General features: G+C 42.4%; 1 protein-coding gene across 4 annotated transcripts in view; it reads right to left on the bottom strand.

Annotated features, from left to right (window-relative positions):
- Positions 1-26,208, bottom strand: part of AFF3 (ALF transcription elongation factor 3) — a 532,210-nt gene that overhangs the window by 79,405 nt on the left and 426,597 nt on the right. For all 4 annotated transcript variants that reach the window (XM_077915033.1, XM_077915032.1, XM_077915034.1 and 1 more), the window contains one exon: positions 19,142-19,182. In XM_077915033.1, coding sequence (XP_077771159.1) covers positions 19,142-19,182 — 41 coding nt within the window. The remainder of the gene's footprint in view (positions 1-19,141; positions 19,183-26,208) is intronic.

Raw genomic sequence — 26,208 nt, 5'->3', positions numbered from 1 at the left:
TATTTTCATAATACACAAAAGATAGAAAATTCCTCTGGAAAGCAATTCTCCTTTAGATTCTGTTATTTAGACCTTCCTACTGCACTAGATGCAGCTTACCCTATTTAGAACAGGTGGTAGGATGGAGAGAGAGACGAGGTTGACTACAGGCACAGGTTTCACTCTAGACTCCTCTTTAGGGCAAACTGCTCATGGGGGCAAGTGACCTAACCCCTCAGAAATGTGATTGTCACAAAGGAAAGAGCTCATGAAGACTTTTAGGAGCTCTTGCTTCTACCAGGGTTTTTAGCATTAAGACTTCTAAAAATAAAAAGAGAAGAAAAGAAAAAAAGACTTCCAACAGATGATCTTCATCAAAAGTTTGGAGAAAAAAATAACACTGGAAGCATGATGGGGATACACTGTGTGAAGCCTGGAAAGGAGGATGGGTAAGATAGCAAAGTTAAATACTAACTATAGTTATGGCAATCATGTTAGAAAACAAAAAATGAACAGTCTACAATAGCTCCTGAACACCTGTCAAAGAAATAAGGAGAAGACTTTATGGCTCCATGTTCACACTGCCCACAGGAAGTTTCTCAGCTGCTGAAGGGGATGAAGCCGGTGGGGGAAGTATCACCCTCCTGGGGGAGAATCACTTTCACACAGGTGTGAGGTAGCTAAGGGACCGCACCTTGGGAAAAGAGAAATGCCTGGCAGATCCTGGGCTCATCTTTATGAAGAGTTGGACTCTGAGAGAATACGGGCCTCTGAGTGCAGAGGGCAAAGGAGGCACTTACTAGCTAAGTCTGTTAGACCCAAGTGTTGTGAGCTGTTTCAGGAAAGCTGGCCTGAGCAGAACATGGAAGGGGGCACAGTCCAGTTGGGAAAGCTAGTGAGGGTTCTAGCTCTTGGGAGTGGCCCATCTCGGCCCTAGGACAAGCACTCTAGAAACTTCAGGAGCCTTTCTTTCACAGAGAACCCTAGCTCCATGTCAATGAAAGGAAGAAGCTGGATTTAGCTGGACTTACCTGCGCTGGTGGCCTGATGCTTGTGTGAACTGCCACCTACCATGCCACCCAAACCAAACCAATGTCCTTCAAACTGCTCCCCATCTGCCTGCTGAGAGGTTAGATTCCTTCATTAGAGCTTTCTATAGTCAAAAAGAAAAGGCTAACACTGAAAATGTTTCCTTGAGTAATACTGACTGATATAAATTTAAAATTAGTTATAATTAGGGTGACCATATAATTTTGGTCTGAGCCGTAATACTTTTTTAAAAAAGTGTGTTAGAATGCACATAACAGGGATGCCTGGGTGGCTCAGTGGTTGAGCATCTGCTTTTGGCTCAGGTCATGATCCTGGGGTCCAGGATCGAGTCCCACATGGGGCTCCTTGTGGGGAGTCTGCTTCTCCCTCTGCCTGTGTCTCTGCCTCTCTGTGTGTGTCTCTAATGAATAAATAAAATCTTAAAAAAAAAGATTTTGTTTACTCATTCATAAGCGACAGAGAGAGAGAGAAGCAGAGACACAGGCAGAGGGAGAAGCAGGCTCCATGCAGGGAGCCTGACATGGGACTCAATCCCCTGTCTCCAGGATCACACGCCGGGCTGCAGGCGGCGCTAAACCGCTGCGCCACTGGGGCTGCCCATAAATAAATAAAATATTAAAAAAATAAAATGCACATAACATAAATCTTAACCATTTTTTTTTTGAAAGAGAAAGAGACTGCATGTGTGCACAGGAGACCAGAGGGAGAAGGAGAGAGAATCTTAAGCAGACACCCCCTGCCAAATTGCTAGGCGTGAAGCTGACATGTGGCTCCATCTCATGACCCTGAGATCAGGAGCTGAGCTGAAATCAAGAGCTGGATGCTTAACTGCCTGAGACACCCAGTCGCCCTGTTTTAAGTGTACAGTTTAGTAGCTTTAACTATATCACATTGTTTCACTACCATTACCACCATCCATCTCTGAAACTTTTCATCTTACAGTAAAAACTGAAACTCTATACCCTTTAAACACTAATTTCCCATTCTGCCCTCTCCACAGCTTCTGGCAACCACCCTTTGACTTTCTTTCTGAATTTGACTACTCCAGAGAACCCATATAGTGGAATTACATAGTTATTTATCTTTTTGGAAGCGGTCTTATTTAACTTAGCATAGTGTCCTCAAAATATATTATGCGGCTCACATCAGCATTTCCTTCCTTTCCAAATCTAAATATATCCCAGGGCAGGTATATACCACATTTTGTTTATCTATTCATCCATCTATGGGTTGCTTCTGTCTCTTAGCTATTATGAATAAGGATGCTCTGAACATGGGTGTGCAAGTATCTCTTTGAGATCATGCTTCCATTCCTTGGGGTAATATCCAAAAGTGGAATTGCTGGATCATACAGTAATTCTATCTTTAATTTTCTGAAGAATTATATATTTTTTCTATAGTGTCTATACCATTTTAGAATTCCCACCAACAGTGTATGAGGGTTCCAATTTCTCCACACTTGTTATTTTCTGTTTTTTCATTTTTTAATTTTTACAATAGTAGCCATTTTAATGGGTGTCTCATTGTGGTTTAAATCAGGACACTTTTTTTTTCTTTAAAGATTTTATTTATTTATTCGAAAGAGAGAGGGAGAGAGAATGAGTGTGGTGGGGGAGGGGCAGAGGGAGCTTGTGCGGCCGGGAGCCTGATGCGGAATTTGATCCCAGGACCCTGGGATCATGATCTTGAGCCGGAGGCAGATGCTTAACTGACTGAGCTACTACCCAGGTGCCCTAAATCCGGACACGTCTAAGAGTGAAGAAGGCATTATCTGTGATTATAATGGGGCATGGGCAATCATTGGGTTGTAAGGTCATTGCAGCTATAATCAGCCTAGGGAATCACATAGGGAATGTTGCTTCTGTGGCCATAGATCTACTGGCCCAGAAGCCCAGAATGCAAGGTTTTGTTGTAGAGTGGCATAACAGCCTTCTGAGGGGGCTCTGTTCCTGCCTGTAACCTACCCAGTTACCTGTCTGCTTGCATTCCCCAAGTTTCTCACTAATGTCAAGGTGGAATAAAATTTTGCAGTCTGTCTCTGGGTAGCCAAGGTGGTGATGGTTTTGGAAACTCAAGGAGGCTCTATGGAGCCAGAATTTTAAATAAGTTGCAGTCTCATGTTAATAAAATAATTTTGAATTAAAACTGTCTCTTCAGTAATTGCTTTTATACTATAGTATTTACTACCATTGCCACTGTACAACTTATTTCATTATTTACTGTTGGAGAAAAGTTGCCTGCCATCCTTAGGATAAGGGTAAAGGCTTAAGTGCCATGGATGGAATGTGGCATTTTTACTTTACCTTCCATTACTCACCAAGGGTGGTAGAAGCCATTCAAGTTTCTCCCTCTCTCCCTTCCTTAGTCCTTCTTAGCAGCTATTTTACTAAAAATGTATACTATTTGTAATAAGTTGTTTTACATAGCTCTTTTGCAAAATATAATCCCATAAGGCCTAACAAATGCTTTGAGGTAGATAGAGCAAGCATCACTCTCTCCACTTAACAGACAAGAAAAAAGAGAAATAAAGTCGGTCAGCTAGTGTTAAGGCCATGCATTAGGGACTACACTAGATACCAAGATCTGACAGGGATAAGACGGAGCCTGTCTTCAGTGGGAAGGCAGGAAATCAAGAAGTTCATTACAACAGTGGTGACTGTCACCAAGAGGCAAGTGGAGGGTGCTGGGGGAACAGATGGCAAAGGGGGGAAGGCCTAACGGGGTAACATCCTGTTACAGGATGTTTAAGCTGCGACCTGGTATTAGACTAGGAGTAGGCTGGGCAACATGAAAGGGGGGAGGGGAGAGGGAGGGAAAGACTGTTCCAGGGAGAAGAAGCAGCATGTGTGCAGGTGTGGGAGAAGTACAATTTCTGTGCTTGGAGATCCAGAGTGAGTCTGTGATAAGCTAGAGCTTGACTGGGCCAGGAGGAGTCATGTTGGTTGGGTCCGTACTGTTCCAGACCTTCTCAAATCTACGGAGTCTATGTGGTATCCACTGTCTGGAGCTTCACTTCCCCTGACTGAGGCAAGGACTCCGGATAACTGATGACTAGTGCCGCCCACAGGAACAATCTAGGGGTAGGGTTCACATTTAAAGACTCATGAGGTACAGAACTGCTATAGAGCTGTGAGCAAAATCTGGCCTTCATTCTGAAGTGTTAGTGAATAACCAGTATTTCTCCAGCCAGCTGGAAGGAAAAAAAAATCTTCAGGAAATATAAGTCTTAGGAAATAATGTTGGCTTGACTCTCCTTTCCTCATCATATAAATCTAAGCACAACTGGAGCACTTTTCAAGTTTTTAGTCATCTTCTGTTTTAAGTGCAGGACACAGAAGGAGGGCTAAAATCCCTAGAACTACTTTCCTGAAGAGAACAGGAGCAGATGAGGTGTGTTCCACCAAGTCAGCTCCCAGCAGAAACCTCCGAGGATGCATGTTCATTCCTGTTTTATGCTCAAATGTGGCGGGAACAGACCACCCTCCGGTCAAGGGCAAGAGCAGCCCTCGGTCCGGTGTGTAATGCTCAAGCCTGTGCTGTGAATGCAGGCTTCCGGCAGGTGGGATTTCATCCTTTTTATAAGGGGATGCGGGGTGGTGGTGGTGGTGGTGGAGCAAGGATGAGGCCCTTGGGCAACAAGGACAATGTGCCTTTGTCACCAACTCAGTGTGCAAAAACATCCCCACACAAGGCCCCACTGCCACCCAAAAACCTGGGCTCCCGCCAGCTCTCCTCCTTCTTCAACCTTGGGCAATGGACTCATCACTTTAGGTATCAGTTTCCCCATGTGTAAAGTGGGGACAAGGGCACCTACTCCCCAGCGCTATCATGGAGATGGAATGGGGTAACGACATCAAGCCCTAGCACAGGGCTCACTGCAGCAGGCAAGCCACTCCAAGAGCAAAGAGGGTAACATGATGTCCTGATGAGAACACGCCTTTGTCAAGGAGAGGTGGGTTATCATTCAACTTTGTGTTCACCTTCCAACAATAGCAAAGGTCCAAGCCTACTGTCCTTTTAGAATTACACTAAATAGCTTAGTGGCTGGAGTGAGGACTCAAAACAAATAGGGACTTCCTTTCACATATTTCCTCAGCAAACTAATAAATACCTTACTTCTCTGTGCTTCAGTAGCATTCATGCCTGCACACACATAATTTGCCTTCTTCTCTCCCAGCAGCAGGACTGGCTGGCTGAATAGGGGTTACTGTCTCCATTGTAAGATGAGGAACTGTGGCCTAACGTGGCCCTGTGACTCACTGGCTGTGAACAGGGCAAACAGGGCCACAGGGAAGCCCCTGGGGAGCTGCTGGGCCTACAAACTCTAGGGCTAGGCTAGGCTTCATGGAGGTCCTGTGCAATTAGTTGGACCAGGGCCAGTAGACAGGCAGAACTGGTCTGTGAAATGGAAAAGGGGCCATGGACTGACACCTAACTGACATACTGAAGACTGCCTCTCTCGCTGGGAGGAGCAATGGGGAGAGGGCAGCCTGAAAACTCCAACCCGAGGCCACGGAGAATTACAGAGGGAAGAGGCGCGGCTGGGGAACCTACTCAGAATCCAGCAGCTCTGACGGCTGTTCAGAATAATGGGTGCAGATGGCCAGGCTCTGATGCTGGCTGGCGAGGGCAGAGTGGGTGCTGCACTCTTCGGGCTGTTGGGAGGATACGGTGTGGCAGCTGGCCTGCCAGTCACTTGCCTGGAAGCTAGCACAGGGAAAGGAATTGGATGAAGTCAGGAAAGGTCAGGCTGCTCCAGTTGACGTGGAGCACATTAACCTTTCAACAGCAGCAGGGGAGCTCACCAGCCTCCAAAACATAGTCATTAAAGGCCAGCCGGGCAGCTCAGCCAATACTGGCCCAAGTCCGCCTCTGGGAGGGCAGTTGGAGGAGTGGGTCACGGGGAGGCCACTGGGGAGTGGAGGAGAGGAGAGGAGGGGCAGGCCTCGTGCCCAGAGTTAGCAGCTGGAGGGGCAACTTGTTCCAGCTGGCTTGGGAAGTCCAAAGTGAAACGACCAGGGTGGGACTGTCTGGGAGGGAATTTATTGGGGGCCTGGACCGGTGAGAGGTGTTAGCCTGAAAGGCTCTTAAAGGAGAGAAGGAAGGCTCCAGGCTTTGGCTAGTTTTCTCCACTAAAAGGAGATTTAACAAAACAAAACAAAACAAAACAAAACAAAACAAAACAAAACAAAACACAATGGTGGTGGCATAAATTAAATAAACTTCCATCAAAAGCAGATAAGTAGCTTGGTTTTAAACAAAACAAAACAAAACAACTCCTCAATCTATCTCTTGGCTTTAAAACTATCTACCTGCCACCAATATTTCTCCAGCTGGCCCCCCACTCCTTAAAGGCACATACGTGAGGGAAATATCTCAAGACAGTGGCATCAGTGTGTTAAGAAATATACATGTAACTAAAATGTACTTCATCTTTTAGAATCTTCTTTTTTTCCCCCCTGTAAGATATATTACTTGTTGCTCTTGGGTTTCTATTATATTCAGTTCTGTTGCCCAGATCTGGGTCAGTGAGAATGGTAAAAGCATGGGTAAGGGGATGGCTTACCCCAGGAAGATACTGGTTGTATCTTCCTGTGTAATCAGTTTAAACATTTTAAAAGAACTGACCACTAATTAACTAATCATCAACATATCAGTGTAGGATAGTAAATGCTGAATTAAAACTAAGTATTATTCAAGAAGGTACAGGTGTAATTATACCTTAGAAATAGATATTTTCAAAAAGGAGTAGACAGAAAGCAAAAATAAACTATCGGGACTACACAAAAATAAAAAGCTTTTGCACAACAAACTATCATCAAAACAAAAGGCAACCTACTGAATAGGAGAAGATTTTTGCAAATGACAGATCTGATAATGGGTTAATATCCAACATATATAAAGAATTTATACAACTCAACATCAAAAACCCCCAAATAATCTGGTTAAAAAGTAGGCAGAGGGCCTGAATAGACATTTTCCAAAGAAGACACACAAAGGGTAGTAGACATGAAAAGATGCTCAACATCGCTCATGATCAGGGAAATGCAAGTCAAAAGCACAATGAAGTATTGCGTCATATCTGTCAGAATGGCTAGAATCAAAAAGACAAAAAATAATAAGTGTTGGCAAGGATGTGGAGGAAAAGCAACCCTCGTGCACTGTTGGTGGAAATGTAAATTGGTGTAGTCACTGTGGAAAACAGCATGAAAGTTCCTAAAAAAGATAAAAAAATGAAATAACATATGATTCAATAATCCTATTACTGGGTATTTACCCAAAGAAAAAACCCCACTATTTTGAAAAGATATATGCACCCTTATGTTTACTGAAGCTTTATTTATTTATTTGTTTATTTTTCAAAGATTTTATTTATTCATGAGAGACACAGACAGAGAGAGAAGCAGAGACCCAGGCAGAGGGAGAAGCAGGCTCCATGCAGGGAGCCTGATGTGGCACTCAATCCCGGGACTCCAGGACCACGCCCTGGACTGAAGGTGGTGCTAAACTGCTGAGCCACCCAGGCTGCCCTGAAGCATTATTTATAAGAGCTAAGATATAGAAGCAATCTAAGTGCCCATCAATAGATGGATAAAGAAGATATGGCATATATATATATATATATATATATATATATATACATATACACACAAAGAAATATTATTCAGCCACAAAAATGAATGAGATCTTGCCTTTTGCAACAACATGGAGTTAGAGAGTATTATGCTAGATAAAATAAGTTCGACAGAGAAAAGACATATACTATATGATTTCACTTACATGTAGGATCTAAAAAATAAAACAAATAAACAAAAAGCAGAATCAGACCTATAAATGCAGAGAACCAACTGGTGGTTACCAGAGAGAAGGGGGAGATGGGGAGAATGGGTGAAGGGGAGTGGGAGATACAGGCTTCCAGTTATGGAACAAGTTGGTCATAGGAATGAAAGGTATTGGGAAGCATTGGGAAGAGTCAGCGGTATTTTAGTAGTGTTATATGGCAACATATGGTAGCTACCCTTGTGGTGAGTACTGCACAACAAATGGACTTGTTGAATTGCTATGCTGTACATCTGAAACTAATGTAACTGTGTGTGCTACACTGTACTGTACAGTACACTGTAACTGCACTTCAGTTAAAAAAAAAAGAGTGGACAGCAGTGACAAATATTGAAAACTCTGCTAGTTACACAAGAGCTTTATTCCTCTTAATGCCAATTTTGAGATGTTTTGTGTATTGAATATACAAGTAACTTTTCTTGATGTTAAAAATTGGATTACAATCATACACCATTGTCCTTGGTCTAGAACTAAAAGTGATATGGCTTTCAAAGGAGTATGACATAGTGACAAAGACTTAAGTAAAAATAACCTAGAGTTCTGTGATTTAAATATTTCGCCTTCACTAACCTTATCAATTTAGTCTGAGAATGAGTCCAGAAGAGGGGAATACAGTGTGGATGGTAATGGGTCAAAGTTGGTCACTTAAAGTATGGTAATAATAGTTATGTCATGCTTTTTATGGGGTGTCTGGTTCCTTCTGACCCCCTTTTTCAAGGCTCATTAAGTCAGGTGGTATGAACAATCAGCTCTGCTCTTGGGTGATCACAGATCTCCCACTGGTTGCTGGGGCAGGGATGGGATGACAGGTCTCTTCACCACAGGGAGACCAGGTGTGCCCGTGAGAGGCCTTCTCCTCTATCAGAGAAGGAAGGAAGGAATCTCAGGATTAGAACTCCAGCCCCTCAAACCCGGGACAGAAAGAACTACTTCCCACCGGAGACATGTGAGAAAGGAGACCATCCTGAAGAGCTTGGAATATTAGTATGTACATTCATTTTTTTCTTTTTAAAATTATAGTAAAATATATATAACATCATATTAATCATTGTAACCACATGTAAGTATACAATTCAGTGGCATTCCATATATTCACATTGTTGTGTGGCTTTTTTAAAGAGGCCACACACTCCTAAGAAGGCCGCATGCGTTCCTGCAGGCTTACAGGAATTGTGAGCAACGACAGACAGGGGTAAAACTCACTTTCACCCTGAGGCCTATGGTGGCATCCCTTTGCCCAGACATCAGGCAGCAGGTCCCCACTAATCCTCAGGTGTCCCCAAACCCACTAGACCATTTTAAAGGGCAATTAGTGGCTTCACACAATTCATTGTTTATTTACTCAAAAGACTGTTTCTTCTAGGCTGCTCTGTTCTACTGTGTAAAATACATGTTTGGGACCTTTTAAAATGTGTGTTATTTACCTGATAGAACTCAATGGCTTCTCTGGAGCCATTCAGTTTTATTGTGGAAATTAGTAGTAGGGGGGCTTTTTAAAAGCCGAATTTTAGACCTGACAGCCTGCGTTTGCTCACATTGTTAACGCAGTCAATTGAGCTAACAGCTACCAAAGGGAGGTTGGGGACACTTACATGGCCTCTCCAGAAGAAGCAGTAAGGCCAAGGGGGTCCACTTTTGTGAGTATATATGGGTACCATCAGGCCTTGTTAGAGAGGAGAGGGCTGGCTTGGAGACTTAGCAATTTTTCTCCTTCTACAAGGTCCCCCTGAACAGATTTCTACCCGGGATCCCCATAGTATCTAAGAATCACTGTTTGCTTTCAAAATAAAGATTATTTGCTTTAAAATAATAAATGAGACCAATTCTTTGGAGATCTGCCAAAAAGGGTGTCAGGAATTGCCCCAGACTGACTTTTCTATGTGACTGAAGGAGGAAGATGATGCGGTAGAGACAGCCTAGAGCCTCCTCAAAGGCATATGTGAGCCTCATCTAGGACCCACAGATCCACAAGTTTGCTTTTAGGGGAGAATAGGCTAGATTAGAATACATATATTACAAAATAGGGGTCGTAGGAGCAATATAGTAAGGCACAGTTTTCGGGATTTGTTGTTTTATTTTTCTATAAGGTCAATTTAAGAACATGACCTACACTATTAGCTCTCCAGGGTTTCATACATTAAATTCAAACTGTAATACTTCCCTCCTCTGGCTTTTAAGCTTCTTGGTAAGACTTAATCAAGAGTATCTCATGGTATCTTGATGAGTGACTCTTCTTAGGCATACAACAGAGTAATTACTATCATATGGATAGATTACCAAAGCACTTTTCCCATTTATCACCTCGTTTAATCTGGACATAAACCACACAAGGACGGCATTACTATCATCCTGTTTACGCAACTGAGGAAGTTCAAACTCAGATGGATGAATATTTTAGCCAAAGTAAATTCTAGCTCAAGTTCAAGCATTCAAAATCTCGTCCTTCCTGCATGATGAGGAGAGGTGAGGGAGAGCTGGGCCAGAGGTTTGGTATTTTTCCTCAGAGAGTAGAGATAAGAAGGCATAATTGGAATTCTTGGTCTTTATTGTTTGAAAGCCAGTCCTTTGGTATCAAGTACTACCGAATATTTCAGATGGGGTTCCTAGGCTCCAGTCAGCTGTTGAGACCAGACACAAATACATAAGGTGTGCAGAGGACGGAAGCAGACCTAGGTCCACAATTATATGAGGTGCTGATGGAATAGGTGCGTGAGAGCAGGTAAGCTGGTTATTTAGGGTTTCTGTGGAAGATGAAGCTTGATTCCACATTTGAAGGAAGCACTGTGTCACAAAAGGTAACCCCTACCCCTTGTACCAGTGGCTGTCTAGAGCTGGCTTTCAGACCCCTTTCTCTTTAGACACCTACATCCTGGCAAAATGAGGGGCCTGTGGCTCCCTGTTTACCCCCACGGCCTTGCATGCTCAGACCAAGGCCATTTGTTCCTCAGAGAAGGCTGGTGCTTCCCTTCTCCATCCCAGTGTCTTCTGATGCGACCCATCCTTTATATGCTACTTCAAACACCTCCCCGCTCCCCACAGCTATCCTCTTTCTTTGTTCTGAGGGTACTTCAAGGTTTTAACTGCATCCCTCCAGTGGCTTTTATTCATAAATTGATGGGGGGCAAGGGTGATTACTAAAGCAGCTAAGAGCATCATCAACCAGAGTCAGAGCCCTCTGAGGCTTTATGTCCATAAGACTTTGGGAAAGTTATGTTATCTCCGGTCACCCAACTCACTAGGATTTTAGGGAGAGTATTTGCAAAATGAAATGAAATAAAACGTCATCGAAAATATCATCTCCTCAGGGACCTTATATTAATTAAATCCCTCCTTCCTAGTCGAGAAGATTGCTGTGAGGAGTAAATGAAGTTATGCATGTGAAGCGCAGAGCCTAGCACCTCCACATGACTGCTGTGCTAATAAGACCCATGGCCAGGTGGGCACATGTCGACGGTTAATGTACACTGTAGTTACACATATGTCTAAGTTTCTTCTACCACCTTGTAAACGCCTGGAGACTGGGATCCACGGGTAATGAATTTCTGTGTCTTCCACAGAGACCAGCACAATGTCTTACGCATAGCAGGGGTTCAGTAATATAAACATGCTTCAAATGAATGAAGGTGAAAATGGAGCTTGAATCACTGGCGGAGAGAATATGGGAGAGTACTGTAAGTGGTGGCAGGAGTATGAATCACAGAAATGAGGAGTGAGGTGGGGAGACTGTGAGGGGTCAGAGGTCATCTAGTCTCGCCCCCTCTCCATGCGGGAAATCTCTCCATGGCATCGTAGAGTTCTCCATTGGTACTGATTTCTAGTTTAATTCCACTTTAATTTAATTGCACTGGATGATTTTAATCCTTTTAAGTTTTTTCCCCAAGTTTTTAATTCCAGTATAATTAACATACAGTGTAGTATTAGTTTCAGTGTACAATATAGCAATTTAACACTTCCATACACCACACTGTGTTCATCATGGCAACTGCATCCTTAATCTCCATCGTCTACTTCATCCATCCCTCCCCCCTCCTCCCTCTGGTAACCATTGGTTTTTTCTCTATAATTAAGAGTCTTTCTTGTTTTCTCTCTCTCTCTCTCTCTCTGTCTTTCCTTTCATTTCTTTTGTTTCTTAAATTCACCTATGAGTCAAATCATATGGTATTTGTCTTTTTTTGATGGACTTATTTCACTTAGCATTATACTCTCCTGCTCCATATACGTTGTTGAAAATGGCAAGATTTCATTCTTTTCTATGGCTGAGTAATATTCCATTGTAATATCTGTCTCTCTCACATCTTCTTTACCCATTCATCAATTTCTTGTCTACTTTTGGACTATTTTTTTTAAATTTATTTATGATAGTCACACAGAGAGAGAGAGAGAGGCAGAGACACAGGCAGAGGGAGAAGCAGGCTCCATGCACCGGGAGCCTGATGTGGGACTCAATCCCGGGTCCCCAGGATCGTGCCTTGGGCCAAAGGCAGGCGCCAAACCGCTGTGCCACCCAGGGATCCCTGGACTAATTTTTTAAAAGACTTATTTATTTATTTATTTGAGAGATAGAGAGAGAGAGAGAGAGAGAGAGAGCAGATGAGAATGAGTGGAGGATGGGCAGAGGGAGAGGAAAAAGTCTCAAGCAGACTTCCCATTGATGTGGGGCTCAATCCTACAACCCTTTCCAAGCTGAAACCAAGAGTTAGATGCTTAACCAATTGAGCCACCAGCATGCTCTGGACTGATTTTTTTTTTTTTTAATCATTCCATTTTTCCCACTCTTTATCTCTGTGGCAATTAATGGTGTTTTTCAATTCTATAGCATCTTACAGGCATGGACACCTGCTTTAACCCCTCAGTGGTGAGTCCTGACCGTCAATGTCTGTCTCCTTGGTGGTCTGCTGCAGTGGCACACAGTCAGTTTCAGAAAGTATTTTCTATTTTCAGCCCAATGTTGCCATCTTTCAACTACAAAACTACACATTGTACTTAGTTCATTCATTTATTTGCTCACTGTTTTCTTTCATTCATCAAGTGACTTACTGTGTCTTCTAATTGTTAGAAATTGTGCTATGTGGTAGGGATAAAAAGATAACCAAGCCAGAAATGTTAAGATTATTATAATTATCAGTAGAGACAAAGTATTAGTACAGACTGAGTTAACTATTTGTTAATGTAAAATGTGGTGAGAGCCACCAGTCTCTGACCCCATCCACACCTGCTTTGTTGCTGTGTGGTAGAGGATGAATCATAATCATTGGGAGTCAGAGGAATTTAGTCCCAGCTCTGCCACGTGCTAACTCGGGACCTTGGATGTACCACATCACCTATCTTAGGCTCAGTTTTCTTATCTGTAAAATGAGTCTTTTCTAGTTCATGGGGTTGCTGTGAGGATCATAATATGAGACGGTCAATGTGATAGTGCCTGTAAACTTTAAAACTCTTTAAAAAAGTTTTTCATTTACATGATATACCAAAAAGACTTCATTATAAGTAAGGAATCCCTTGCATTGGAGAGACTGCTGTGGGTTTCAAGGGCAGGGTTGACAGATACCCTCTAGCATGCCATGTTATTATCTTTAAAGTTGGAAATTTAAAGCTTTCTTAAAAAGTTCTGCATTCCCCACTCCACCCCCCACCCCCCACTCCCTTTTTGGGTCCTTTGAGAAGAGACCGACTGTTAGTAGTGCATGGCAGCTGTGACTTTCCTCTCAGGTCATTGTGTAAAATGTCACCCAGAAAGTTACACTTCTGTGCTGGTGGCCACCCCCAGCATGCTCCCTTTGTTTGGTTGGCAAGAGGTCAGGAAGATGAAGTGGAATGCAAACCCCCGACCCTGCAGTGTGATGCCCCCCAACCCTTCTCACCTTGCACTGGGGTCGTTTCCAGTCCTGCCTTTGGAGGAACAACAGCCCCACGTGGAAAGAAAAGCCCTTCCTTTTAGTCTATTTCTCATTTGCTTAATTCCATTACATTCTCCCGAATGGGAAGAGGAGAGTTGATGGGAGAGATTTATTTGAATGAGCCTAAAGAAGCCCTTCTTTTCTGCAAAGCCAACATCCCTGTACACGGTAAAGTCCTGAGCATAGGTGCATGGCCATGTCTGCTCACCACTGTACCCCTGGCCAGCTCTGCGCCTGGCTGAGCGCGCGGGATGTGCTCAATAAATGCTTGTGGCATAAGTGAATCAATCAATGGCAGTTGTTTGGATTTCAATATAAATGGATTTTGGACCTGAGATATTGCCAGATGGGCAGACAGGTTACAGTCTGGTGATGCATCTCCAAGGCTATAAAAATGTAGCCATTTCTGGAGTCACATGCTGACATTTCAGAAGATGATTATATGCACAATTTAACCACACGGCCACTTGTGCCCTCCAAGTGCCATCGCTTCAACAACTGTTTGCATGTTAGCTTTCTTGCTCATCCCCCCCCCCCCCTTTTTTTAAAGTCAGGCACAGTTTTTTCCCAGTTCCTATTTCCAGCTGAATGTGATTTATTCATATGAAATTATGCCCCATTTTTATAAAACCCAAGTTACTGCAAATGATGCTTGAGGTTTCACAGAAAATATTAATTCCTGATCTGCTGCTATAAAGCATCCCCGCTCGCTCTGCAGCAGCTCTGTCGCTCTGAGACAGATGGAAGCAGTCCAAGGGTATGATTAACTTCTTAGTCCTGGCAATTTCCTAGTGCTCCTCTTGCCCTAGATTTCAAGATTGACCTCCAGCTTCTCTGCAAATGCACAGTTGCTCAGCTTGATAAATCACACGAATCCCTTTTTTGATCACAGTTATCTACTATTTACTACTTATGAGGTGAAGTTAATCATATTCAGAGGCACTTCATATGCTGCACACATACCCTTCCTTCTCTGAACAGCACTTTGCATATTTTCCACATTACCGGCAATGTGGCAGCTTTCACAGTACAGACAGTCTACACCAAAGACACACCTTTATAAATGGGCCTCATGCCCATTTATCCTTATTCTCCTCTGCCTCTCTCTACTTTGTCCAGTACAATAACCCATAAGGAGAAAAAACCACTTGGGAGGCACGTTATAAGGAGTGATAAGTAAGAAGGAGAGTGTCCCTTTGTAGATTGAGGTTTTCTTATAATTGGCTTGCTTTGCCTTGTTCAGAATTTTGCCATCTCTTCCTGCCCTGGTCTCCTGCTGTTTTTCTCGACTTGGGGAATCAGTGAGCCTCTGGTAGGCCAGCTGACTCTCAAAGGGATAAAACAGATGATAAATTCTGCAGTCAGCAATAGGAAAGAACAACAACAAAAAAGTGCCATTCTACCCTCATGCAACCCTTCTTGTCACTGCAGGGTGGCACAGGTGAGCTGGCCAAAGCCCAAATTTGTCTTGCTAGTATGATCCATCCAGTTTTCGGCACTTTAGCTACTTTGGATGAACCATAAATTAAGCCCATTGCTCGGGCAAAACTGAACAAGGCTACGGGTTTTCTTTGGAGGTGACCACAGAAGACTTTTTACATTTAGGTAACAGAAATATCATAGTTTTAATTTATCAAGGGTGTGTATTGATTGCTTAGGACTCACTGAACTTTAAAGTACCATCTTAACTGTCAGATATTGGATTTCTGCTAGAACGTCTATTTAAACCAGGAAATGGGAGAAATGAAAAGATAGACAGGACTGGCCTTCAAAAGACATCTGGATATTCTCTCATCTGGGAGAAGAAACAAGATTTCTACCTGCCGTTAAAAAGAAAAGGGAAATGTCAACTCTTTTCCTTATAACTAGTTTCATCGGGTCGGGTCTCAAAGACCCAGATGCAGGTTTTCTCAGGGGGAAGCAGAGAACAGTCACTGGCATCCTTCAGTGTGCGCTCATACCCACCAACGACCCAAGTCAAGTAAACCCTAGGTCATTGTCAAGTTTACATCTTGAAACAAAATGGCTCTACTCCTGTATCAAATGTCCTTGTGTCCACCATGTACTCAAGGTGACTATAAGGCTAACCAGAAGTTAGACCCACATGTGAACAAACTAACAGGACATGAGATAAGAAATCTGTGGTGGCATAGGCTGGGCCAACTCAGCTGCTCTGTCCAACTGCAGAACTGCAGAACTCATGAAAGCACCTTTTCAGGTCTGAAAAGTGCCTCTATTTTCTAGGAGAAAATGAAAGTGCTGCCTTATCAATGGAATTTTATATCAAGAAGTGCTAATAGACTGAAAACAATATTTTAGGAAAACAGAATAGATTATGTGAAGGAATGCAGAATAGATTCATACCAGGCTCCAAGTAGCCAGAGATACTGGCATTAGATCTCCACCTTGCGAAGGTCACAACTTGGGGGGAATCTTTACTCAATTCCATTTCGACCCTGAGGTGGTTCTTCCAACAGACAGAATATTGGGCAAAAAGACATGCAGTAGTTTGACCCAGAGTCACATTCATCATTTTCTAGAAAATACTGGTTTAGGGGATCCCTGGGTGGCTCAGCAGTTTAGTGCCTGCCTTTGGCCTAGGGCGTGATCCTGGAGACCCGGGATGGAGTCCTGTGTCGGGTTCCCTGCGTGGAGCCTGTTTCTCCCTCTACCTGTGTCTCTGCCTCTCTCTCTCTCTCTCTCTCTCTCTGTGTGTCTCTCATGAATAAATAAATAAAAAATCTTTAAAAAAATACTGGTTTATTTAACAGAATAAGTAATGTGCTAGAAAATGACATCTATTACTTGATAAATTAGTATTCCTTAATTTAAGAAAATAGAAAATATTCATCCAATGAACTTAGTAGGGGTTTTAAGTCCTTATTTGTATTTTTAATTTAATTTTATATTTTTAAAAGATTTTATTTATTTATTCATAAAGAGAAAGAAGCAGGAACATAGACAGGGGGAGAAGCAGGCTCCCTGTAGGGAGTCTGATATTGGACTCGATCCCAGGACCCTGGAATCACAACCTGAGCCAAAGGCAGACGCTCAACCACTGAGCCACCCAGTAAGTTCTTATTTTTAAAAAGGATTTAAAATAATATCTCCAAATGATTACAGATACTTCTCACTTCTGGAAATTCCTCATGTGGCCCTGAATTCATAGAAAACAGAATAGAGAAAGCTCAGAGAAGGTAGCTTTACACAACTGCATTGTTAGAATAGCAAAGTCAACTCATTACTTTAAAATGAGTCAAATTCCTCCAATTTTGAACAGAAAAACCTTAAGACTTAAGGGACATTTAAAGACAGAAATTAATAAGAAGAGAAACTACAATGGGAATCTCTATTTCCTGGGGCTTCTTTTCTCACAGTATTCTGCTGTGAGCAATTATATAATCAATAGAGGCTATGATGCTAACTTACTAGTTAGTTAACTATTGGTTTTGTTAAGGGGTTTTAGAGAGAATATCAGAAAAAAGTCAAGGGGAATAGTGTTGCTCATCATTAAAATCCACACACACTTTCTATCCAGAACACAGTCATGTATCTTTTGGGAAGCAGCCTTAGAATGTATCAGTTCTAGTTTCTGATGACTTGTCTTCGTATTTGCAACCATGTTTTCAAAGGAATTCCATATTTTCCTAAAATTGGTTTTGATTCATTCTACCAAAGGTAATAATGATGTTTTGGGTTTGTACATGTGGCTTTATTGAAATATAATTTATGTACCATAAAGCTCACCCCTTCAAAACATGCAATTTGATGGTTTTTGGTACAGGGTTATGAGATCAGCAGATAATCTAATTTTAGAACATTTTCAATACCCCCCAAAGACATCTTCCAACCATTGGCAATAACATAATATTGTAAACTGAGGGGCTTCACTTGCTTTCCAATGTATTTTGTTGAAGGAAACTTACTTAAGTCAAAGGGAAAAAAGAAATACATAGAGGAAAGGAATTAATGTGTCAGATTTTAAATGTTTCCATCCAGAGTCTCCTACCAACAGACTCAGAAGCAGTACAGTTATCAGCTTTTGTGAAAATCCCAGACATAATACCAGAAGATCATGTGGCGGCCCCTCTTAGAGCACACAAGCTTGTGTGGTTGTCATGGGGAAGGCTTTTCAACTGAAATAAAAATACTCATGCTCAACCTGCCACCATAGAGAAAATGCTTTTCACCCATGTGCACAGATAATTTGCCTAAGTGACAGGTTTTTACCTTGGAGAAGCACTGAACTGAGCTAGTTGACACAGTCAATTATTGTTCATTTAAAAAAAAAAAAAAGAAAAAAAAAAAGAACTGAGAAGGAAGGTGGTGACAGTTAGCTAGATAATGCTGAGGTGTCCACCAGCCAGCCAGGGGAACATCTCCTCCAGTGGGTTCTAACCTAGCAAGAGCCTCCCTTGGGGGCAGAAGCTGGAGTTCCTCTTCTCCTGACAGTTCTTTAAGAAACACACACAGGGCAGCCCAGGTGGCTCAGCGGTTTAGCGCCACCTTCAGCTCAGGGCGTGATCCTGGAGACCCCGGATCGAGGCCCACGACGGGCTCCCTGCATGGAGCCTGCTTCTCCCTCTGCCTGTGTCTCTGCCCCCCTCTCTCTCTCTCTCTCAATCTCTCTCTGTGTCTCTCATAAATAAATAAATAATAGATAAAACCTTAAAAAAAAAAGAGAGAAACACACACACCTCCTAACCTCAGTAAATGAAAACTCACAAACCAACCAAACAGAAAGGGTCTGGTCTGTTCCCGAAAGTAACTTGGTATGTCTCTGTTCAGCTCTCTTTACATACAGCCTTTTAAAGCAGGGCAGGCCGTGAAATACAGTTTGAGTATTTACTGATTAGTTTTCTCTATCTCCTTCAATAACAAAAGTCTGAAAACACAAGCCAAAGCCAGGAGTAAAAAGTCAGGCACTTGGGACCATGAACTGGGTTATGTGCACGAAGTATTTCAAGAGAGAATTTCATCAAGAGACAGACAGATCCTGGTGAAATGCTATGGAAAAAGTCTGAAGAAAACATCTCAGAATAAATGAAGCACTTATGGCTGAAAAATGAGCTTAGATCTCAACCAATTCCAAAGTTCAGAATTTACTGCCCTATTCAGGTCTTTCCCTCTAAGTTTCCCATCTCCTGTTTCATTGCACAACAAGGGATTCTTCATACTTTCTATGAAATACAACAAGGCGATTTTTGCAGTAATAAACTCCACACATGCATGACAAATCCAAGCATGCAAAATGTTTAACATCCCAGTTCACAGATACTTTAGGGACAAAATCCGATTATGAATTATATGCCACAATAAATAGGGCTCAATGTTTCATAAAGCAATTTATAGTTCATAAAAATGACAAAATGTACCTGTCAGACAGAGCGTGGAGAGCAGTTCTCTGGGCTGCCTGCTGGAAGGAAGGACAGAGATGTTTATTTAATATTCTGACTTTAAATTATGTACTCAATCAACACTTTTAAAAAACCAGTGTCACACACATTTTTGCCATGTGGGCAAATATTAAACTACCAGCAACACGGTAGAGAGCCCCATCATGTTAAGAGATGGTTTCCAGAACAGTTGACTGAAGCCCTGCAGTGCACACCTGCCACCAGGGGGCGGGAGGCATGGTGTGCTCGGCAGGGGAGATTATAGATGAGTGCCCACTGCTGATCTACCAGGAGAGGATCAGAGCTGTTTCATTTTTGCTTGCCGAAATCACTTTTCCCATGGTTTTATTCTACTTTCCTCTAAGAAAAAAGCTGTTTTGGCTCCTTTGTAGCATCTTTCTCAATGAAAGTGTAACTTTGATTCAGTTTTCAGATTTATTGAAAAAGTCACTACCATTGGAAATTGGAAGGCCAACTGGAAATGTGATGATATTATGAGACTATTGATTTGTTTTAGGCAAAGTAATGACATTGGGGCGATTTTTAAAAGTCTTGTAGAGAACCATATTGAAATATTTATGGATACAATTATATGATGTCAAGATTTGCTTTGAAACAATACAGTCGGAGGGAAGGGAGAGTGGGTCGGCGTTTATAAATGAAACAAGATGGCCTTGGGTTGATAACTGTTGAAGCTAGGGGATGAGCACATTGGGATACTATTATATTATTCTTGGCAATTAAAAAAATATTTTATTTATTTATTCATGAGAGCCACACAGAGAGAGGCAGAGACATAAGAAGAGGGAGAAGCAGACTCCCTGCAGGGACTCTAATGTGGGACTTGATCCCAGGACCCTAGGATCATGACCTGAGTCAAAGGCAGATAGATGTTCAACCACTGAGCCACCCAAGTGCCGTTGTTCTGGGCATGTTTGTATGTTTTTGAAACTTTCCCTAATACCAAAACTAAGAGAAAAAGAAAAGAAAAAGGCCACCATTTTTCCATCAGATTTTCTCAGGTTTGTAATCACTTTCTTTTTTTGTCTGCCTTTTCTATATTTTTGTACATTGGCTTTCTATTGCTAAGCACTGTGAAACTTCAGAAGGCCAAGGTCCTACTCCATTCTGTGTCTCAGAAGTTGTAAATGGGAGGGGATCAAAGCATGGCCTCTAAGACCGGGGTTTACTCAGGGTGCAGCAGGAAATAAAGAGTGCACACAGTTTGTTTTCACTGTGTACACTACACATGTCAAGTGTACTGCTTACCAGGGACATGAAACTGTTTCCTAGGCTATTCCTCATTCCATTTAGACAGCAGACAAAATAGAATCTTCAGAATAGAAAAAAAAAAATGACACATCGGCGTCATCAGCCCTATTGCAGAAATGAAATATATCCTGGATGGGAGCTGCATGTCTTTGTATCAGTCAGTCCAACATTACCGAATTACTACCGTGTAGAGACTATTGCGCTAGGCTCCAGGAGGGACAAAAACAAAAGCAGAATTAATCATCGTCTTGGAGAAGCTCCATCTGTAGGTAGAAAGTCACACCGGAGGCACAGGGATGACTTGAGGACATTTAGGAAATCACACACAGATGAAAAGGTTAAGGTAGGACAGCATTAGGAGGGGGCAGGTCTGAGTGACTGCTAAAGGTTGGTGGACCAGTAGCTCCTCAAACAGTGCCTAGAACTGTCAGCAGGTGCTCGGTAAATATCCACTGAGTAAACATTACATGAATGAATCAATGAGGGAATCCTTCCCAACTAAAGTTGGAGCAGAACTTGAAAGACAAGGAGTGTCTGGCTGTGAGTAGGGGTGTTTCTTCCCATTACATGCATGAGGGGGATCACTGCTGGTGTTAGGTGCCTGGGGTCGGGGGTGCAGAAAACTTTCAAAGATCAGGAGGGTCCCTCATACAGTGAGGAAACGTCCCCTTAAAACGACAAGGGTGGCTCTATGGAGAAACACCAGAGCAAAGTAGGAATGCAAATCAGAATTGAAAGAAGTCAGATTTGCCTCCGGGCCTGGCAAAAGGAATTGAAAATAAACAAATAAGAGGAACTTAGGTAATTCCCACAAATGATATAACCACATTGATTTAAAAAAAAGCACAAAGTTGTAAAACTGGGAATTGAAAGTCTTACGTTCTGTGAGAGGTTTTGTCATTTATTTATATGGCAGCCTAGAGTCTGGCCCCTCAACCTATGTCTGTTTCCAAATTGCGCTTTCCTTCCTTGAAGGGGATGACAAGGGAGCCAGTCAGTCAATACCCAGGCTATTGCAGACAATCTAAAGGGTTACTGCCTCCCCTTTTCTCCTGATTTTTGGTAAATTAAGGCCCAAATGTCCTGGCATTCTAGCATCAGAGAATTAGTCCAAGAGAGGAAAGAAGAACATCGCAGAGCTTCTCTTGGTGAGGACACCCAAGGGAGTAGGAAGAGGCATAGGGGAAGAGGTGAGAAGCCTGAGAAAGACCTGGAGCCCAGGAGCCCCCTCGAATACCTCAGAGGACGGGTACTTCCTTCTCTTGTGCTCCTTTCTCTGTGCGCTCCTGGAGAGCCAGCCTAGGAGCATGCCCACGAAAAGTACCCAGCAAGTGACGAGCAGCCATTTCTATTCTCAGGTTTGTCTCCCAAAGGGTTCTCTTCTCACTCATCAAGATGGCTTTCACTTTTGGCAGCTATCCTCAAAAAGAACTTAACTCTCTACCCTTGAGTCTGCCTAAATATACAAAAATAATTTGGAACTCTCCAAAGGAAAGATGGCATGCATTATTAGTACAGCCTCTTAACATTATCTCAGCAGGAGGCAGTGGAGACGGACTCTTCCCAGAAAAACAGAAATCATAAGGGATGTGACTAAAAGTTCATCAGAAACCTCTAACATGGCCTCTGAAGTTTTCCCTTGCCATGGGCATCCATGTTTAAAAAGTCTATGGACTCTTTTCTCTCCTGCCTCCAAATACTCCCTGCTGACTTTTGTGATAAGGAAACAGTGCCCCCCCCCCTTTTTTTTTGATGTGCAGCCAATAAGAAAATTATTTAGACAGCAAAAGCAACAAAACCCAAACAGCTCAATTGCTCAAGCACCACTGGAGTGATGTGTCCCAGGCGGTGGCACCTGTGGAGAATAACTGTAGGCCTGATGCAAGCTCTCACATAAGCTTAACTGGAAGCTTGGAGCAGGGGCTGCTTTCTCTTAGCAGATGGATGGGATGCTAGGGCTGAAAGGCTCTGACATAAGTCATAGACATACGAAGGTTTAGACATCGGTCATCCCACCAGTCATTAAGCTGTGTCTTTCTGTGACAGTCACTCTTCAATCTGTCCACACGATGCATGTCACCATCCACTTCCCACCGTGGTATTTAGCACCTCTGATTGCCTGCACTACTATTTTCAATGCCTGGTTTTGATTGTGCTATTTAATTTGCAGTTATTCTACACCATTAAAAACTTTACAGAGGGTGACTCATCATCCATCAAGCAAAGAGATGAGAGTATTTTAAACATTTTAAATAATTCCTTGAGAAAATAAAAGCTTTATGGCCTTAGATTAAAACTGTATGTCATATACCGAGGCAAAGACCACATTTTTTTTTTTTTTACTGCCTTGTCTCTTAAAAGTAGTTTGATTTTGCATACTATTTCACTTAATGGTTGGAAAATAATAAAATAAATAAACATTGGAATTAAAGAGCAGAGAAAAAATTACTTAGGTGACTCATGATTGAAGCCTGAAAAACTACTCATAGTAAACTAGATGAATTGCCCAATTTCCTTCTTTCAAGAGTTGTACATTACAGCAACCATATTTTTCTCTTCCTAAATTATCAACTCCTCTAGTAACTTTCCTCTTATTCGGTTCTCAGCAAAATAGGTTGAGAAGGTTAAGGGAATGCTTCATTGATCTCTCCGGAGTTCATTACTCATTCATGAATGACTCTGAAGCATAAGTCTACAAGACAAAACAAGTTTTCTACCAGAAATAATCATTTTCCAGGTTCTCTCCAAGAGATGACATCTTTTCTCTGTCTTCATTACAGTAAGCTCGGTGTTTTGGAACATAATCAGTAGACATTCAGGTTTCAATGTATGCTAAATAAATTACCAGTCACAATCTGTTATTGAAGGGAAATCAAAGAGGAAATTAAGTGCCCTTCTTGTAATTGGTTTGTGCACAGAACAAGTTTATGGATGCTGGAGTGGGGAGGAGAATGAAAGGAAGAGGCTGAAATTCAGAGGGGTCTCAGGATAATTCAATTTCTTTTTTACTTGCTAGAAACAGACGAATGTGTGGACAGATGTGTAATTTAATCTGAAGTATCTCCGACATACAGGTACTAGGCTCAGCTTGGGTGACACGCAAAAGTGGACAAAACTCTCCCCACATTGTACTTAGGATCTAGAGCAAGTCAGGCATGAAAAGCTAAACATACACAAATGTTCTAGATTATAAGGTCTACGACTGAACAGCACAGGGAGAACAGAATTCTAAGGAGATCTCGGTTGGTCAGGGAAGGCTCGCTAAGTAAAGCACAAAAAAGCTCATGCCTGCAGAATAAAGATGTTACTGCACCAGAGAAATGGGAGTGAGTGGGGAAGGAAGGGGTCCAGGCAGGGAAGACAGTTTGGGAGCAAAGGCCTAAGGTAGGCCTAGATCTTTGTTCAGTCGAAGAACTACATGAAGGATAATACGATTGGCATTTTTCAGGTATCACTCTGGCTTCTGTGTGGTGAATGGATTTGAGCAGGAAGGGACCATGTTTGAGGTTGTTGCAACAAAGTAGGCAAGAGAAGTGCTTGGTAGCACCAGACAGGAGAGAGTCTGTGTTACATTCTGGAGGCAGAACCCAGGGAAATGGTGATTGTTAAGATGTGGCACAGACATCTGAGGCATCAGGAATGAGTCCCAGGTTTCTGGCTTGAGGCGCTGGTAAGCATGAAGAGCCACCGATGCATAGAGATACATGGCTGAACTTTCTGGATCTACAGTTTGCTATCCTCAGAGAAGCAGATTCAGGATTCAAGTAGTTAGAACACTTCCTTTATTTTTTCATCCGCATCTGAATAACCTCTATCTTTTCAGGCTTATTATATGACAGTAAAGCAGGTATCTCTGCAGCAGTGATTTTAATCATTTGGCTTCACCTGTGTTAGGATGTTGTATCCATATTCAACAACTTGAATAAATACTATCACAGCTAACCTTAGTTCTTCTGTTTTGGCACTACTGAAGCACTCTGGGAAATTTAGACTGGAATCACCTACCTTTACAGGACTTCTGTCTGGTGAGGCCTTAGTTTTCTTGCCATTTTTCTGCAAGTTGAGGCTTGTATTTATTAATTAATTTCACGGCTTAATTTCCTTCTACATCTCTTTAACACATCTTATGTTTCATTAACTTAACTTTTATGCTGTTGCTCACTTCAGTCCTAGCTCATGGGTCTCTTAACTTTTTATGCTGGGAGCTTCTGTTTCTTGTTTTCAACCTGGTTAGCAATATTTGTCAGACAAATTTTGTCCAGTCTTATGCTCTTCAGTATTTCCTCTGTAATAATAAGTCTTGTGCATTTTCAGATTTCTAGAAATGTTGTCTAGGAAGGATTTTTTCAGTAGCCTTTGACCTTATCCTGTCCTCTGTCAGGGGTTGGGCAGAGTCAGAGATGACAATGTAATTGTGATCCAAATGAGAACATTTGGAGAATGAAAGGGGATGCTACCCAGATGGGTGTTGGGGGCAACAAAGAAAATCTGCTTTTCTGGGCACGCTGGGCTGTATTGTATGGCTGCTCTAATAAAGACAATGCTGCACAAATATAAATAAGATCAGGATGAGAAGATAGAGTTTCAGGGGCTTAGGAGCTTGTCAATAAAGAAAGCAAACAGCGGAATGGGGTCAGCAGCAGACAAATTACCTGCATTCTTGTTTAAGTCAAGCCAATGTTTCTGTCATTTTCCTGTTCTCTTTCCAGCTGCTCTTCCCTTTATTTACATTCTGCCTATCATCTGAGGTCTAGCTCACCCTTTTTATAAGTGCTCCTTGACCAAGGCGTTTGTTGATCTTCCTCTCTCTGAACTCCTAGCCCAGAACACGTGTTAGCACCAGGTTCTTTTCTTTCTTGAGGACTTTGCCATCTGCTTTGCGAGAATTCTAACCTTGGCTCCACCGGTTCCTTGAGGATCACTGAAGGTGGAAACCCTAGCCCTTCTCCCCTCACCAGAAAGGGCTTCCTGGAGACTGACAATGGTGGGTGGGATTCACAGGCAGGATGTGAGTAGGTAACATATGGCGATGATAATATGGATGCTATTTGCCACAGCTCCAATCTAAGTGTTGGAATACATTCCTTTTTCTAAGCTATATATTCTTTCTTCTATTTTGCTTTCTTTAAAAAACTAGGGTACACTTTCCTCTTTGAAGAAAGTTTGTCTCGTTTCCCTGCTGCCACCAGATTGCTTAGATTTGTTTATGTCTACCATGAATTCTGTAAAGACAATAATAAATATTTATTGAGCACCTGTTATATCCCCTGGAAAATGCTGACTAGAGTTGATATTATACAGGCAGATGAAGACTGCCTTTATAATGGTATCTCATAATTTGGCTCCTGTACCAGCTGACTGATTTGGGGGACTTGTTTGAGGTCAGATTAGCAGTGACAGTCTAATTGGGCCTTTCAAATCTTCGGAGAGGAGTTAAGGGAGACACGCTTGTTTTCACTGAGCATTTCTGGACATTTTACTCATTGGAGATAAACTACGAAAAATTTGTGACCTCCGCTATGCAAGATGACAAGTTCCTGCCTCTAGGTTCTGGAGGCTTTGGCCTGTAGATGAAATGAAAATTTAGGGGCAGCCACTAGGAGTCAGGGGATAGAAAGGAAAAATGTGAGGACTATGTGAGCACATGCCACGGGGGCTGTCCCCTGTCCATGGAGATGACATCAGACTCCTCCTAGAGGGGCTGGGGCTCCACTGAGGGCCTAGAACATAAAGGGCACCCTAGATAGTAGGCCATACTGAGGCCCAAGGCAAAG

Source organism: Canis aureus, chromosome 11 (genome assembly GCF_053574225.1).
Source record: "Canis aureus isolate CA01 chromosome 11, VMU_Caureus_v.1.0, whole genome shotgun sequence".
Lineage (NCBI taxonomy): Eukaryota > Metazoa > Chordata > Mammalia > Carnivora > Canidae > Canis > Canis aureus.
Note: the sequence above shows the minus strand (reverse complement) of the source record. Positions and strands in the feature narration are given on the sequence as shown.